Source organism: Hirundo rustica, chromosome 15 (assembly GCF_015227805.2).
Source record: "Hirundo rustica isolate bHirRus1 chromosome 15, bHirRus1.pri.v3, whole genome shotgun sequence".
NCBI classification, from domain to species: Eukaryota; Metazoa; Chordata; class Aves; order Passeriformes; family Hirundinidae; genus Hirundo; species Hirundo rustica.
Genome location: NC_053464.1, coordinates 9,346,592 through 9,363,714, shown reverse-complemented (window position 1 = coordinate 9,363,714; position 17,123 = coordinate 9,346,592). Strand labels below are relative to the sequence as shown.

Below are 17,123 nucleotides of genomic sequence, written 5' to 3'. Positions count from 1 at the left end.
CAAAGAAAAATAGGAATAGCTGCCCAGGAATAGGATTTCCATTGGCTGTAGAAAGTAACAGGTTATTCCAGGTAAAATAGTGGTGCTTTGCTGGGTAGCTCATTTCTTTAAAATCTTAGTTTACATTGTTTCACACCCTGTTTGAGGAAATAATGTAAGAACTTTACTGTTACAGAATGATACATTGAAAAATTCACACAGCGGAAAGTTATGGATTGTTTGAAATTTATGAAAAGGATCCTAACTACTATCTTTTAATTTTTCTGTTTAAAATGTGGTACAAACACTGAAATCATTAAAGAGTTTACATAATCTTGAGAAGAGAGAACTGATTAGTACCTACTATTGACTTTTTAGTAAGTACCCACAGTGTGACAAAACCAAATTTACTTATTTTCAGAGATTAGAATCAAAGCCTGTCCTCTTACAACACCGTGTTTACAAGGACAGCAGTACAACTCCTTGACAAGTTCCATGGTATCTCTTATCACTTCCTAAGAGAAGAGGTTGTATATTGCATTTGAAGTTTTATAGATCTGAACTCTAACAGAATAATTATTTTAAACAGATACTGAATAATTTTTTGGCATCAAATGATGTTTGATGTAACCATCAGTGAGCTGCCTACTTGAAGATACGTGTTAAAACCCCAAATATAGTAGTGGGAGAATTTGTACTGAAGACAACAGCAGTTGGCAGAACACTCCAAATCTGCGGTTCCAACTGCAACAGGAGGGGAGAAAGTGAAAATTCATAACTATAACATCAGCAGCTGCAGTGCTGAGGCCCTTCTATCACTGCACACATGTGTGAGGTCTGAAAACATAGACATGTCTCCGAGCAGGGGCTGGACCAGCCTGTTTGACACAGGCTTGACTGAAATATGCACAGATTTAATATGCCAGATCTCAACAATTCTGAAAGGGTGAATACTGAGATAAAAGTAGCTAACAAAAACACTGACAGATGCATATCTGGAATCTATTTAATAGATACATTAAAGGCAGAGAGCTGACATCCATTCTCTCAACCCCCTCCTCAGTCCATGCCGTATATATTCAGAACTTGTTTATGATCTAAGTTGTTTTCTGACATCTGATTAAATGTTGAAACATGCCAGGCCCCAGTTAAAGATGACCTAGGGCAGTTTCAGCTTGTGCATCAAACCAATGGGATTTTAACTCTAGCAATGGCTATTCTTCGATAAATCAATACAGTTCACTTCCATATACAATGGTTAAAAATTATTGAGGAAAGCAGGACCAGAAAATTTTCCCCTGCTGTTATCTGTAACAGATTAGCATTTTCCACTGTTTTCATATTTCTCCTGCAGAAATTTACTTTTGGCTTCTCTTTCTCTTTGTCCCTCAGAGAGAAGTTTATAGATATTGAGATGTTGTTAAGTATTTGTAAGGCTAATTATACCAGCTAAAACATTAGAAGATAAATGCTATACTGTTGCCAGCAAAGCAAGAACTCCATCAATCGCAATTCCTCTAGTTAATACTTCAATGTTCAGTCACTTGGACTGTGAGCTCTGAACATGCCTGTGTTCCTGCATCATGAGGGCAAGAAAATCCTCTCATTAATCCGGATTGGAAAAGCAGACTGATGCTGAACAGAAAGGGGCAGGAAGAGACAGATTGGTTGCTTTCTGCTCATTGCAGAAAAAATGCAATACTTTTTGTGGCTATCTATTTTTGGGTACAAATAAAGAACCAGATGTGAATTTTGGTAAAAATATCCTATGAGGCAAAACTCCTACGTGTCCTGATGCCAGGCAAGGTCTGGTGGGGTCTTTGAGTTAGTCTCATAATTTCTCTGTGTAAGGACTGAGTAGATTGATGGTTTGATGGATCACAGTCTTAACTAAATTATGAAATTATGGATACCTGGGTAGCACACATAATTTCATGCTTTGCTCTCTGACAGGTTTGTCATTTATCTGCACTTTCCAACAGCATGCTGTATGACAACATACAAAATACTCTTTCTGAGGAGCAATTCCAGATGTTCTGGGGTAAAATAAAAGAAATTTAACTTACAGTGGAGTTTTTCTTTATTCTTTGCACCTGTCTTTTCTATCCAGTTTCTCTCCTGCCTTACTGGAAAAGGAAGTCAGATCCCTCCCCTCCAACAGCACTGGAGTAAACAGTCCCCAGGACTGTCCCATATCATGTGGCACAGATGAGAATATTTTACTAATAAGGACTATAAGGTTCTTAGCTCTCCTTATCCTATGCATACAGATCTTGCTTAAAATAAAACAAAACAAAAAACCAAACCAAACCTAAAAAACCTCACCAACCCGACACACACACACCAAAAACCCCCACAAACTTATCAAAAACATGTAAATATTTTCACTAAAATAATGAGATCCCATTGCTTAAAGTTGTGTACCAGCCTGGAATACCAACCTTTTAGAGAAAAGAAGGGAAAAAAAAAAAAAAAAAAAAAAGAAAAAAAAAAGAGAGAGAGAGAGAGGAAGAGATTATTTGAAATTTGATTTTTACTTCTAAGAAGAACAGTCTATGACAGAATTTGATGGCTGCAGTGTTCCTCGACTGCCGTGGGGAAATTGGCAGTGTCCCACTGGGAAGCAGTGTGTGGTATCTATAACCACAACACAGCCTGAGCCAAAATACCAAGGGTGCACCATGGCCAGGTACTGCTCAAGTGACACATTCCAGGTGACTGCTGAGTCCTTGCTCCCCGTGTTATTGGAGTGAGTCAGGCCTCTCCCTTAGCCCCAGGGGCACGGGGTTGGCTGGCACACCTTGAGCAATGTCTCACATCTGCTCCAAGGGAACAGCCAGTGGGACTTTGACAAGGTCCCAGCCTAATGTGATGGGGTGGCAATTTGTGTTACTGGAAAGTAAATGAGGGGCGATGATCCCTAGGCGCAGCAGTGAAGTGATAAGCTAAATCTGCAATCATGCAGTCCTTAATTGCCTCTGGAATATTTTAGCAGATTATACAGAGGCATAAAGGGCTTCTTAAAATTAAGGAAGAATGCCTTTTTTTTTTTTTTTTTTTTTTTTTAACAGTATCTTTGGAGCCTCACACTGAGGAGCTGGTTAGCTCTGATGTGACAGATTGAGATCACTGGGAGTCAAACATTCCATGCACTATACAAAACCTGTCAACAGCCAGAACACCAGCTTTAACAGAGACACTTTTCAGACACTGTGGATGGGTAGCTGTTTTCTTCCTTCCAGGGCTTTAGAGATACCACAGATGTGGCATCTACCTCAGTACCAGGTCATAGGGATATTTTCTCTCCTGCTGATCCAAAACCAGTAGCCCTTTTCTCTTTTGTAAACAGAACACTGAACATAAAGGTATCAGGCAGTGAAATAATAACCAACAAAAGTATTTCTTCCGTTCTGTTAAATCCTGAAGGATCCTACATTCAATCACAGGATCCTCTCGCATACTGCTGGACAGGGTCATCTGTCACAGGGCTCAGAGCACTCAGAGAAGCCACATCTACACCAGACTGTGACTGTCAGCAGCTGGATGGTTGGATGTACTTCCCACAGGATGTATGGCACTGCCCAGCAACCATCAGACGAGTCACAAGTGGAGAGGAGAGCTGCAGTTCTCACCACAAGCAGATAAAATTATTACCATGACATATATTCAACAGCAGATTTATGCACAATCCTGTTGGTTTGTTTTTTTTTACCTTCCTCAAAGATCTAAAAGAACTAAAAAGAATGTAGGAGAAATTAAGCTTAAGCAATATATTGTTGGAATTTAATTTTCCAGCCATTTCTTTTCTGATTTGTTCAAAGACTGATGGTTGTGCAACCTCTTGTATTGCCATTTATTTCCTCTTACATCTTCTCCCAAGCACCTCACTTGAACTTACATTTGACCTTTGACTATCGTTGGTTTAAACAAATGTTACCCACATCTACAAACAGGAACATTTCTTTAAGAATCAAATATTTATATCACATTTCTCTGTAGTATATTCTTCTCCAGAATTCTGATCATGCAAAAAGAGAGAGACTGTGAGACATTTTCCCATGAATGCATTCCAGTGCAAGTGATCATGTGCGTGTTGTATGCAGTACACATCTGCAGAGGGGACAGATGCCTGCACTGAGGGGTTCTCTGGTTTGTTTCATGGAAGAAAAGCGTACACGTTTCAGTTTCCTCTGGCAGTGTGCAGGATTGTGAATGGACAGCAGGTCCCACACAGATTACATACCATGCATAAGTGTGCTCTCCATGTCTTTCTCTCCTTTCCATCTATTCTTCCCGTAGAAATTCAGCCTCAACAATTTTGATGGAGGTGTCTCACGAATCTCAGATTTTGTAGAATGGGCTTTTCCATCAGTGACCTTTACAAGAGGTATATTGGCAGGAGTAAAATTGCTTTTCTATAATACTTGCCATCCAAGTTGCTCAAACCATCTCATGAGCCAAACAGGATATGTAATCTCACTGTGAAATAACTACAACATTGTCAGTGCTCCACACTTACCCCTCTTATACTACTCTTGTAAGAAACAGATAAGTCCTTGACCAAACAAATGCAATGCCAAAGTTCTTTACATAATTATTTAATTAATAAAATATATAAATAATCAAGCAGTTCAGCTATATAAAAGCACTTATGCTTGAAAGAAATTACAGCACAGATGGCACAAAACAAAGAGCTCACTCCTGCCCCAATTAAAAGCTAAACTCTGACTCACATAATTGCAAATGGAATCACTCCCAGGTATATTGACAGAAGAAGATCACTTTCAACTCCTATAGATTTTTGAAGGGCTTGGTAGAGCTAAGTCACGTATCTGACCTAAGCAGCTGAACTGGAAATGCTGACTGTCTTCTTGACATGAAAACTCTCTTCTGCATCTTCAGAAGTGCACACAGAATTCAAGTCAGGCAATTTCTAGAAATCAAAAAACCTTTTAGTACTTTCACATCTGAGTGAGGAAGAACTTTCTAATGTGAAAACACAGATAAAGCTTTATAATGCATTTGATCCACTGAAGCATTTCTTGGTTTTAGTGGACATTTGCATGTGTTTGCTGGGATTAATAAAACAAACTTCTTTCTATTTAGATATATGTCTCAATCTTCTGTTCACATGCAGAAGAGGAAACACAGCTGGAGAAGCTGGAATCTCACCGTGAGGATTAGGAAAAAAAAGTGCCAGGCAGTTTGCAGCAATCATAATTCTTTGCTTATAAGATGCAGAACTAAAGCATCTAGTATTATCTATAACATCATGTCACACTTGCCAGGGTTAGTTATAGGCAAAGGCAGTTCCCAAGCAGCAGATTGCTGAAGGGGGAGAGGGAAAGGAGGGGGTGAGAAACGGCTCTCACTGCCTACTTTGCCAATAACAAAGCCCTGAGAATCAAGTTAGCCCCTGCTGCTGCAGGAATTACAGAATATATGGGACTGTGTGGGAACTGTTACTCCCAACTGCACCAAGAGCTCACATTCACTTTGCCCCAGCAGCAGTTGGGCTCTTCCCTCCAGCTCCCCTTCCCTCCCAACTCCTATTGCTTCCCCACCTGAGAAAAAAATCAATTCTACTTTCAGGGCTGAGAAGCCAGATGTAACGTTTGCCATAAAGAAACACAAATTTCAGTTTGAAGGGCATTTACTACAGTACAGCCCTGAACAAAAAAGCTAAACTTTTCAGTCCATGAATTGTCTTTTTTAGTCTGGACAAAATAAGACTTTTGCAATGGCAAAATGGAAAACTGTGCCATATGTTTGTGGTCTAAAATCATGTTGAACAATGTCAAAATGTATGTTCACATGCAGAGGGTTTTAATATATCTTTTCCCCCCCATTGTTTAAAATATTGAGGTGTGGCATGAGAAGCTAATACTAGACACTTAAGTCATATGCTGATAAAACACAGAAAAAATATCTATGGTTTATAATTCTGAGAAATTCCTTATTCTAAGTCTTGTGGAAAATACTGGACTGGCAGCCCTAGTAGTGCACAGGCTCAGTGAACAGTTTCCCCTTTGTATTTCCAGAAGTACACTTCAACCCCACCTGGAGTGAAAGGATGAACATAAGCAGGTTTCCATGGTGCATTTTGTCACATGAAATATCCATAGTGTTGCCAATGCCCTCAGTGTCAACAGTTCTGGATTGAATACAAACAGCCATGGGGAAACTACATTTTGTAGAGGCGCTAAAATTCTAAGAGCCTGTTATCACTTCTTGTCTGAGCAGGATTTAAACCAGCAGCCCTGAAATGAAGCTATTTTATTGCAACAGCAGTAACTTTTAGTGCAGTTTCTACTACACCACACAGAAGGATACCCCCGCTCCAGGGAACGTACACTTGAAGTAAAAGAAAACCCAACAAAAGGACACAAGAGTGTGACCAAATTAGCCCATGTAAAAAGCAGTGGGTATCAGACATCAGCCTCCAAATAACAGCCCTCTGCTACCTGTCCCACCTACAAGTCAAGTTCCTACCTAATCCTACCTACACAATCCTGTATTTCAGTGATTTTCTCTTGAGACAGATAAACCATTTCCAGTTTTTAAACTCGAAGTATTTGCAGGGATGCTGTGTTACTTGCTAATGGTAAAGCTATGGAGATAGTTCTCATCAAGATGAAAGATGCGGGTCTTGCTTGTAAGAATTTAACCACTCTGCACTCAGGAATCTCAGAGCCTCTTGATTCTACTGTTCATGCTGAGCTGACACTCTTTTATCTCTAGCATCTCTGTTGTAAGCTCCAGGACACTGAAAATCAAAGCAAAGAAAAATATTAAGTCTTTTGACATGTCTTGTTTTGCAATATTAAAGACTAAGTAGAATAGTTAAGCATTTAGTTTGCCTAATTGGAATCTAAACTTCAAGCCCACCAATGCTCTTCTTAAATATTAGCCTGTCAAAATGTTAAAATCCAATGAAAGTTAATGGCAATACTCTACTAAATAGAAGTATTTGTGGAATAAAATCTTATAAATAGCCTGGAACAGGCAAAACACAGAGTAAAACCAAGAACATGTTCCAAATAACAATGCAGTAATTGACTGGTGTTACATGGAGTTTTAAATACACCTTTGTTATGTTTGGTTTTACAATAAAGATAAGATAAAGTGCTTTCCCCTTGATTAGATTCAGAGATAGTCTAACCAAGCTACAAGACACCTTTGTAATACAGGAAAATTATTCAAGAATTGTTATCTTTGTATTGAAAGCAGGAAGAGGGTCCCAGAGTCCTTCTTCTCTGTTACAGGTGATCTGTGCTTATAAAGTTACCTCTAACAGAAAATATAACTTACCTCAAGCTCAGCCCTTGAGGGTTCAGCAAGGCAGGTGCAGTGTAAACACAGCACACAGCCAGATGCCAAAGCTGCTCAAACAAGGAGCACCTGGAAAGCAGAAGGATTTATTTCTTAGTGTCACGCCACAGCTCAGGACTAGAAGCTTTATCTCTACACCACCCTAAAGAGGTGCAGTAAATTCTAACAGTTGAACCCCAGTTATATCTCAGACCACTTCCAGTTTAACATACACAGCCCCAAAGAGAAGCATTTCATAGGGAGACGGGAAAGAATGGACAAGAAGCTCAAGAACTCAGGTGATCTTTACCCGGAAAACTCCTCCCTTTGGCAGACCTCCAGAAGGAACAGGTCATATGTGAGAGGGAGTAGGGCTTAGAGCATTTCCCAGGTGCTCCTGGGAATGTCTGCTCTAATTCCAGCAATTTAGTTCCCCTTACTCCTATCTCAGCACTTTGGGCTTCCCTCTCTCTCCTCCAACAGCTTACATCTCGCTGGTGTCACTGGAAGCAACAATATTTGCTGTCTGATAGGGACAAGTTCGCAACATTGTCTTGACTATGTGCAAACTCTCTCACTGTAACACATCCATTGGCATTGCCAGTGTGACTTGCCCAGTATAAACTGAAATATGAAGAAGTAAAAGATTAAACCAGAAGTATAGGTACTAATAGGCTGTAATTCCAAATAGGATGGGAATGACAGGGAAAACAATTCAATGGTCCTACAGTGTGTATAAAGACGCTAATCCACCCCAGTACTACCTCTTTTCCCACTGGCAGCTCTACAAACAACATTCTGCTGCTCATAAAGGTTCTGACCTGAAGGTCCAGAGATGGAGACCCCTGCCTTAAATTTAGGCAAAGAATATGGGAAAGAAGGAGAGGGAAAAGCCCACTGTTCCAGAATACCTTTTACACAATCTAGTGCTTAGCACAGTGTAATGCTCCTAGACAGCTGCTAACGCCATCTGACTGTCTTCCTCCATTACCTTTTGCTGTGGGTAAATCCAACATCCTCCTGGCTGTTTGTCTTGGTCGGGCATGTGATTTGAGGCACGACTGTAGAAGTGGATTAGTAATTCACTGTAACCCACGCTCAGAACAGAGGCCTGATCCTGGTGCAGGCTGTGAGACCTCACACCCCGCTGGTGTGTGCCCTTCCCCTAGGCAGGAGCAGGGCTCCACTCACCGCTCAGAGCCGGGGTTTGCCCCTCCTGGGGAGATCCTGCAGTGCTCTGTGTCCCTGGGCTGCTGGGCCTGGCTCCATCCAGTGCCAGCCCCAGGCTCTGGAGCTGGGCTGCATCCAGAGCCTCCCGCTGCAATCCTGTAACCATGGCCGCATTCTCAGGGCCCAGGTTTGCTATTTGTTCTGGGGACAAAGCCTGGGAGGAACAAAAGACAGAAAAATTGGTTTAGGCTGTCAATTACAGAAGGCAGGTAAGGAATCAGAAGTCAGCGCTGCCTCGCATTTGGAATGAGGGCCAGTAGCCTTCAACATTGTGTTGCTATAAAAGAGCTCAATAGAGCTTAAAAGAATCCTCTGTATTCATTTGCTTCCCTGACCACTCATCTATCTGTCACCTTTCTCTTTAACGCTGGGAGCTGACAGCTTGAGAAGCTTTCTATGCTAGCACTGTATTGTACACTTCTTCAATATATTGTTGGAGTTTAATTTTCCAGCCATTTCTTTTCTGATTTGTTCTAAGACTGATGGTGTTGTGCAACCTCGTGTGTTTTCATTTATTTCCTCTTATATCTGCTCCCAAGCAACCTCACTTTAACTAACATTTGACTTCTGATTATAGTTAGCAGTAGTGCAATGAGATTAAAAGACCCCGTGCTTTAATCTCACTATTTAATTATCTCTTTTAGATTGAAAATCTTCCCAGTTTGTTCATATTAAGTTTAAAAATTAAACATGGTAATCATAATCTCACAGTAATTATCTTATAACACATAGCAATTAACCAGTTTGTAAAGGCTGCATTATTGGGCGGGCTGGATTGCTTTAGTTCTAGTTAACATTCTGCAGTCACATGCATTTTAACCCTCCTACACAACAAACTCTTTTTCTTACAACAATTCTGCACCCAGGTTCTACTTTGGAAAGACAAAATTCCCCTTGTAAGCAGGTCAGATGATGGAGCAAACCCTTGCCCATTTTTCATTGTCTACCAAATGGTGTGCTGGTTTAAACTGAGCGAACTCATGGAAATGCCTACAGCTTCAGACATTTTAAATTGAACATCTTTTTAACTCACTTGAAGTCCATAATACAATGTAATTTTTCATAAATCAAAACCTGAATAATTTATACAGCTGCAAAATGAGGCCATAAAAAAACCTGTGTAAAACCAAAATCTTCTTCGAATCTTTTAAATACAGAACGCTCTTCCAAAGAGGTACGCTGCCTTTGGTTAATCACTTCTTGTAACATCGTTACTACTCTTACTAACATAAATGTTGTTTGATAGAAATTCTACAAGATGATATAAAGCTGTTTTGCAAAGAAATAGTTGCTGTAAGGACATTTTAGGCTTATCTGAACTGTCAGTGGTACTGTGCACAAACAGTTAGGGCTCAAGGAGTTTTTCTTTTTTATGGGAGCTGACACAGTTAACTCTCTGTTTAGTTCTCTGTCCATAATGCCTGAGCATCTGAAAGAGACCAGTCCAGGCAGAGTATTAATCTTGTCACTAAGTCAAAGAAAGTCAGGGGCAATGATCTCAGGATCCCTGTTCTAATTTCTGGTCCACATTCAGTGCTGCTGTAATTAGATGTAATTCCTTTCTGATCTGTATCTGCCTGCACAATCTGTTTTCCAGAGCTAACTCAGGAGAATGGTGCCAGATTTTAGGTTAATAAAACAGCTCTTGCAAAGTCAGCAGAGAAATCTGTAGCTATTACAGCATCCTAGCAAGTGTTAATAAACAGAAACAAAAAAACAGATCTGAATAAAATGTTGGAATATACATTCCCTGTTTTGTGATACTTGCTTTTTCTTTGGGATGCATTCTGAAGGATGAATAAAGCTTGTCTAGCATATTTCATGGGCATCCCAAATAGAGGTGATACAGCTGAACATTAATGTTCCAGATCCTTAATGGTCTCTCACTTAACAGACCATAGAAATTTTTTTGCCAAAACCAAAAACCCATAAATCAGTTTACTTATACTAGAGTAAAACCAACAGAAAATTAGTAATTTCTTTAGTAATCAAGCTCTTACTTGGAAAATTTCAGGAGGTATACGTCTTACTGCTGATGGCTGGAAATATGGCATCAAGCTTTTATCAAAAGCTTTTAATTCATCCTCATTCAAACCACCTAAAAACCCACATAATATAAACAAAACTCAGTTAATGTTCTTTATATTGAATTTATTTTTAAGGTAATATAAACTCTAAGGATTTATCAAAAATATGTAATAAATTGTTTATTCCAGGGTGTTTTATAGAGAGATGCAGGATCTTTCTATGTTTTGTTTCTTTCATTATATTTCAGCATTACGTATCATATTGACCTTAGCCATTGACATGGAATGTACTCTACCCAAATTACTTTATCTTGGAAAAGAGAATTATAAAAACCTATAAAATCGTAAGTAATATTATTAGGGAATGCTCATTCAGAGTCTCTTCTGATCCCCTTAGGGAGCATAATCATGCAATGGGAGTGACTTCTTCACCACTTAGGTGGTTATGGTGGGGAGTCATTGCCACAGGCACTGGGGATGCTAAAAATCATGAGAGTTCATTGTGCAGTGAAACAATAACAGGGAAACAAATCCAGGAACAAAACTGGAGTGACCTCTGGCTCAGGAGATCTCTGAGGCCGCAAGAGCACTGTGGAGAAGCATCACTCCAGGCCAATCCTGCCCTTGTGCTCTTTCCTGGGCAGCCCATTCTTTCCAGGCAGGATGCTTGGGCAGCCAGAGCACAGCTCCTCCCAGTACAGCCTGGTTCACCAAGAGTGACTGGGTCTGGAATCCTGCTTGGTTTTGCTCTCCTTGATGTACCCTTTCCAACTTACAGGGCCCAAGTAACTTCAGGCTGTGCTGCCCAAGGTCTGTTTGACCAGATTTACAGAACCTTACAGAGAATACCACGACTTTTCCTTAGTGCTTCTGAAATTTCTGGATGTCTGTCCCTGCAGGTGACACCCCTCTGGAAGAAACGTCTTTTGCCAGTCTAGAAAACTCCCTAGCTAGGTGAACCCATCTCTTAAGAGCAATGCTTCTCAACCATCACCATCTGGAGTTGTAGTTTTGTTACCTGCTATAGTGCCAATTTCCTGTAAAACAGAGCCATTCCAGCTGGTAGCAGCACCAAACACAGATTCTGTCATCTTCTTAAACTGCCTCAGAACAGGGGTGCTACAAAACAACAGGCCAATTCTTGCAATTGCAGCACTGCAAAAGGCAACAAGGTCACCATTACAAGCTGCAATTACATGCAGTACTAAATAGACCTGGAATATACTTAGCCTGCTGTAAGAAGACTGTAAAATCCATTTTCAATTTAAAATATATGTACATAAGTTGCATACAGACATTTCAGGTTTTGAGCAAAAACCTGGATTTCTTGATTCAATGCTTAAATAGTGGGATATAAACGGCAGAGGAAAACTATAAAAGAACGTGCTTTAAAAAACTGCTGCATGCCTTCTGCTTTTCTAAAAGCATTTAAAATGTAAAAAGTTGTCCTTTAGGCTCTGAAAATCTTGATGGAACAAAAATGGCACAATAAATTTCATCAATAGAGTTACTAATAAATATTTCATTGGATATAAAATGCAGTACCTAAATTCAGCAGTCCTTATGGATGTGATTTCTGTGGAGTTCAAAGCACAGAGAACAGCTCCTAATCCAACTAAATCAAAACTTTTTAGTGTGCTGATGGTCTGGCCAGAGTCGTCTAGAAAACCTTGCAGAATAGCTCTTGCCTACAAAAGCAGTAAGATAGTATGCATTAACGCAGTGAATATAACTGAAGGGTTTGTTACTAGGTGCTTAAAATCTTACCAGAAGCTATGGAGCATAAATATATATCCTGAGCCCCCCCCAGTGTATGGCCATGGCCTTCAGGAGGAGCACTGTCACCACCTACATGTGACACTAAAACAGGGCACTGTTACCCAGCCACTCGCTAAATGCAAATGGTGTGAAAACACTCGGTACTTCTTCTGCCAGGTCACATGGAAAGCCTTCACCAGAAGAAATGGTGCTGGAGTTAAATTGCTACAAGAAAACATGAAATACCTAAAGGGATCAATATGTAATTTTTATTATTTTTAATGCCCAGGATGACTGGTCTTGTTTAAGTGCCATGTATGAGCGGTGACCTGTGTTTAGGATTAATTTTCAGATATGAATGGGATATTGGTACCAAAGTGCCTTTGCAAGCAAAGTAATTTAGGATTTTGCTCATTTTAAACTAACCCTTTAAAAACTTTGAGTCCATCTTGAGCCTGTCACCAAGGCATCCTCCAAAGCCAGCAAAAGAAACAAGCATCTTCCAAGATTTCCTAATCTATCCACAATGCTGAGCCTCAAATAACTAGCTTAACTAGCTGCCTAAGTTTTAGACAACTGAAGTTCAGCAGGGTGAATCTCTTTTAATTGACTGCTCTTCCTGACCGCAGGAAACCTCAAAAGCAAATTGCTTCTGTACAAAATCCTCCCAAGTGCTCCCTTCAGAGCATGAACCTATTAAACAGATTTGTGATATTCTGCCAGAACTGCCACCATGCCAGCATCTGTGCAGCCAGAGCCCTGATGGTATGGGCCACAAAGTCAGAAATATGCTGCCAATTGCATACATAAATAAAGATTTTTAACTCATTATGAAAGCCCCACTAACATAACTAGAAGTTATCCAAGGAAAGGAACATGAGAGGAGTGTATTTGCTGATAAAGGGCTTCTTTATGGATGCTGGGTTTGGGGCACACTACCTATTCTGGGATTGTCCTTAGTTAGGAAGGGCTGGTACCCCTTAGTTAGGAAGGGCTGGTACTCCCTGCAGTAGTGTCTATTCCAGGGACAGTGGGAGAGGAGCTGCTGACCTCTTTCCACTGCTTAGTGGGCAAGTGCTAAAGAACACACTCATCTCCACCCCAATTAACCCCGATTAATCAATCAGTGATTGATGCTGTCTCAGCCACCTCCCCAGGGAAGCCCCAGCCAGGCAGACCCCAGTGCTGACCTACCTGGCCACTTTCACTGGGGTCACAGCAGCAGATGAGCAGCAGGGAGTAGTGTGGATCTCTGGATCTGTTTTCTAGGCAATTCCAGGCCTTGAGTCCCAAAGGGCATGAATCCAGAGCCTTTCACCAGGAGAACACCAGTAACTCACTCACTCACCTGGGCAGGAGTCCACTCTGTTTGCTGACTAAGAACAGAAACGGTGTCGATGGAGCGCAGGTCCAGCTCTGTGATTTCCTGTCCAGTGAGTGCCAGAGCAATGCGGCCCAGGGAGATGATTTGGTAACTCCTCCAGTCTGGCAGCAACCCCCAAACCTTTAGATGAGAGTCATTAATATCTGTTAGATCACTATGACTCTTCCTCTACATACGCCATTCTCAAACCCCTTGGTTTAAAAGTCTGAAAACCTGAAAATTCCTCTCTGCACACAAAAGGCAGAGCTTAGGTATTGTGAAGGTTTCTGAGGTTCAATAATGATTAATTCATCTAAAAATGCTGCATTTTTTACAGCTTGGACTTGTTGATGAGTCAGAATAGGAACTGCTGGAAGCGTGGCCGTAGGAGCAAAACCACTAAGAATAATAAAAATGGGAATCTGTGTCTAGATCCACACTGTTATACTGCCAAGAAAGCAGCACCTGCACCACCCAGGCTCCTACCAAGCTGCAATCACTCCAGGGGACTGACTTTAAGTTGCTTTTGTGACCAATCACCCTGGCTCAGTCACTGACAAGGAAAGACAAAGTAGAGAATCAAGTAATACAGACAAAGCATCAGTTCCTAAAGTTGTGATTTCTAGACTGTGTTCATACAATGTTAAAATAGAAAAAGTAATTTTAAAGTAATTTGTAAAGCTATAGTTAAATTCGTAAAGCTTTGTAGAAAACCCACAGAAATAAGCAAGGGCTCTTCTAAAGCAGGACCAATGTATTTAATCTGACAACTTCCCCTGCTTTTAACTTCATTTGTGATAAATTCACAATGATTGAAAAGTTGTCACTGAGCAGCCCAAAGGAAATTTTGGTATCAGGAAAAGTCCTGCCCGAGTAAAGAATAATAAAAGTCCATCAAGAGCTGAATTTTCAGGGGCCAGAACTGTCAATTACACTTAGTTGACAATGGTGGAAGACTGTAGACAGTGGTCAGTATCTCCCCAGATGTGGCCAATTGCCTTTACAGAAAGGCACTGGGTTTTGGCTGGAGGAAGTGACTTGAATAAGTCAGGCACACATTAAAGAAAAATGCTCACTTGGAAGCTCTCATGTACATCAGCGACTCTGCTTTGTGTCAGTGAATACATGACAGGTTTCTAGTATGACATTGTGCTGCTAACCCCACCTAGAAAATTAAAACTAAAGGCCCAGGGCTGGGCTACCCCCTGAGTCAGAAAAATATTTACTCCATTTTCAGGATAGCTACAATTTCAGTTTTGTTCAAAAACTTAGAAAGGACAAAGCAGGTGGGGATTTGCTGAAGAGCATCTCTGCTGTTGCCTACTTAATAGTGTTTGCACCATCAGATAGACATGGAGCTGTACAATCTGAATAAAATATAAAAGTAGAGCTCAGGAATCTGGATCTCTGAAATTAAATACTCCTCACACAGAGCTGCAGGCTCTCTGCTGCACACACCAGTGTGCATATCCAGCACAGAGCAGCCTCAGAGCTGCCAGGCTGCTTTTCCCAACTACGACCCTCGGGTTAAGGATTTGTTTAAGAGATGCATTGCTGGACTTGTACCTCCCAACTGAGTTTCCACCAGACCTTTTATGTCGGTTTTACAATGTCATAAAGGGTCTAAGTCTGGGAAACTTCAATCTTTTCCAAAGAAAATAGATAGTAAAAAGCATTAGCCCAATTTTAAAGCTTTTAATTCTCTAGCTTTAGACATACATGAAACACACGCAGGCAAAAATGTCAAGTGTCTGTTTCCTGATCTAGGCCATAAACTACAGAACTTGAAGTACTTCATAAATAGTATTATCTGACAGTGCTGGGTGAAATCTCAGGCAGAATGATATAAATAACACAATACATGAAACTGAAACACCCCTTTGTCCTCGTTTACCTAGAGACTACAGATCCATACAGCTGTCACTGCTGCAGAGCTGGGAGACCTTCCACTTACAAGTGAGCTAAGCTTCTTACTTCCATTAAGACACAATCTGATAACTAGACTTTTTGAATTAGTTTGGAACAATGAGTAGTTCAGGCTTAATGAAACCTTTAATCAAAGATGTTAATAACATAACAGCATCTATGCAGATAATTTCAAGGAGCTTTGCCTGTCCTCTCTCATTTCTCATGCTTCATGCTCAGTGTAACACCACACTGTATTTTGAAATTAATATATAAGAAGTCTGTCTTGGTCTAGCAGAAATGTGTACAAACACACTCAGACAGAATATACTGCCATCCAGTGCCCTACAGATCTGTGTGTCTTTGAATGTAGCCAGAAATGTGAGTGTATCAACCTTGTGGCAATATCCCTACAACTGGTATCACTCTCTAAGTACACCAGTATGTTGCACTGCTGTAAAGAATAGTAGTTTCCCCATGTCAGGGGAGCACTGTTTTTATTTTTTTGTCGGATTACATTTTTCCCCTTTTCCTACCCACCTGTGTCCATGCTGACAGGGGGAAGCTGACTTGGGAAGAATACATTTGCTGCAGTTGTCCTCCTGCAACAAGGCAGAGAGTCACCATCTGCTGTCTGAAATCTGGGCAGTGCCACTTCTCTTCAAGCACCTGCAGTTCCACTGTTTCAAAAGCTGAGCTTCTCTGCTAAAAATTGCACAGTTGGCCTTGTTTACCCAGAACCCCTGCTCAGCTCCACTCCTGGCTGGAGCTGCTGGATTAAGGAGATGCTGCCCAGGCCCATGTTGTCCCCTGCTCCCGCTCTGCTCACAGCCCTCAGGTCTCCAAGCCTCTTGCACTCTGTACTACTTGCAGCCTACTGCAACTTGTAGATGCTTCCCAACCTCATTCTGTCAGAATGATCTGATGGAACCTAAAAAGGACTTTCACATGTTGGATCATTTTGACAGAAGGGGATTACAGAGTAGCCACGCAGAGATGGAAGCAGAGCACAGATAACCTCCAGCAGATGCTGCTGACAGGAAGCTGAAGCCAAGCTGGGGCCAGTACCCTCTTCACCTCTGAGTTTTCTGCAATGAAAACAATTTGTCTTTCTGCACCCAAGAACTTTTCCTTGCTGAACCAAAAATATGTTTGCGATTTTTCCTGTTCCCTGGTGGTGCAGACAACCACGAAGCAGGAAGAGGAGGTCACCCCCAGGGAGAAGTGCAATGGCAACAACAGGGATGGAGCAAAGTCTGCCTTTTCTGCCAGCCCACACTGGCTCAGAGCTGCTCAGAGCTCTGTGGATGCCCCAGACCCAGCCAGAGGGCTGAGCTGCCCCCAGCACAGTCCTCTGTCCAACTGTACTTCTGGTAAAGACAAAATGGTGGCGGGGTTTTTCCTCCCTAAAATTTCTCACTGCTGGGTCTGTCCCTGCCTGTGAGAAGAAGGTGGAAGGAGCTTTATTCAGCCACTAGCTGCCTTTCAGTCAGTTTGGGTTCACCCCACTGTAAGCTATATTTAGCATCCGTGTAGACAGTTTAACATGC

General features: G+C 41.2%; 1 protein-coding gene across 1 annotated transcript in view; it reads right to left on the bottom strand.

Moving 5' to 3' along the window:
• Positions 1-5,604: 5,604 nt before the first annotated feature.
• The window catches only part of OTOA (otoancorin), a 38,338-nt gene continuing 26,819 nt past the window's right edge, over positions 5,605-17,123 (bottom strand). Inside the window, exons 24-30 of the mRNA XM_040079048.2 lie at positions 13,654-13,809; positions 12,093-12,235; positions 11,566-11,702; positions 10,521-10,618; positions 8,482-8,674; positions 7,291-7,380; positions 5,605-6,745 (exon numbers count right to left, since the gene is read on the bottom strand). Coding sequence (XP_039934982.1) covers positions 7,313-7,380; positions 8,482-8,674; positions 10,521-10,618; positions 11,566-11,702; positions 12,093-12,235; positions 13,654-13,809 — 795 coding nt within the window. The 3' untranslated portion in view covers positions 5,605-6,745; positions 7,291-7,312. The remainder of the gene's footprint in view (positions 6,746-7,290; positions 7,381-8,481; positions 8,675-10,520; positions 10,619-11,565; positions 11,703-12,092; positions 12,236-13,653; positions 13,810-17,123) is intronic.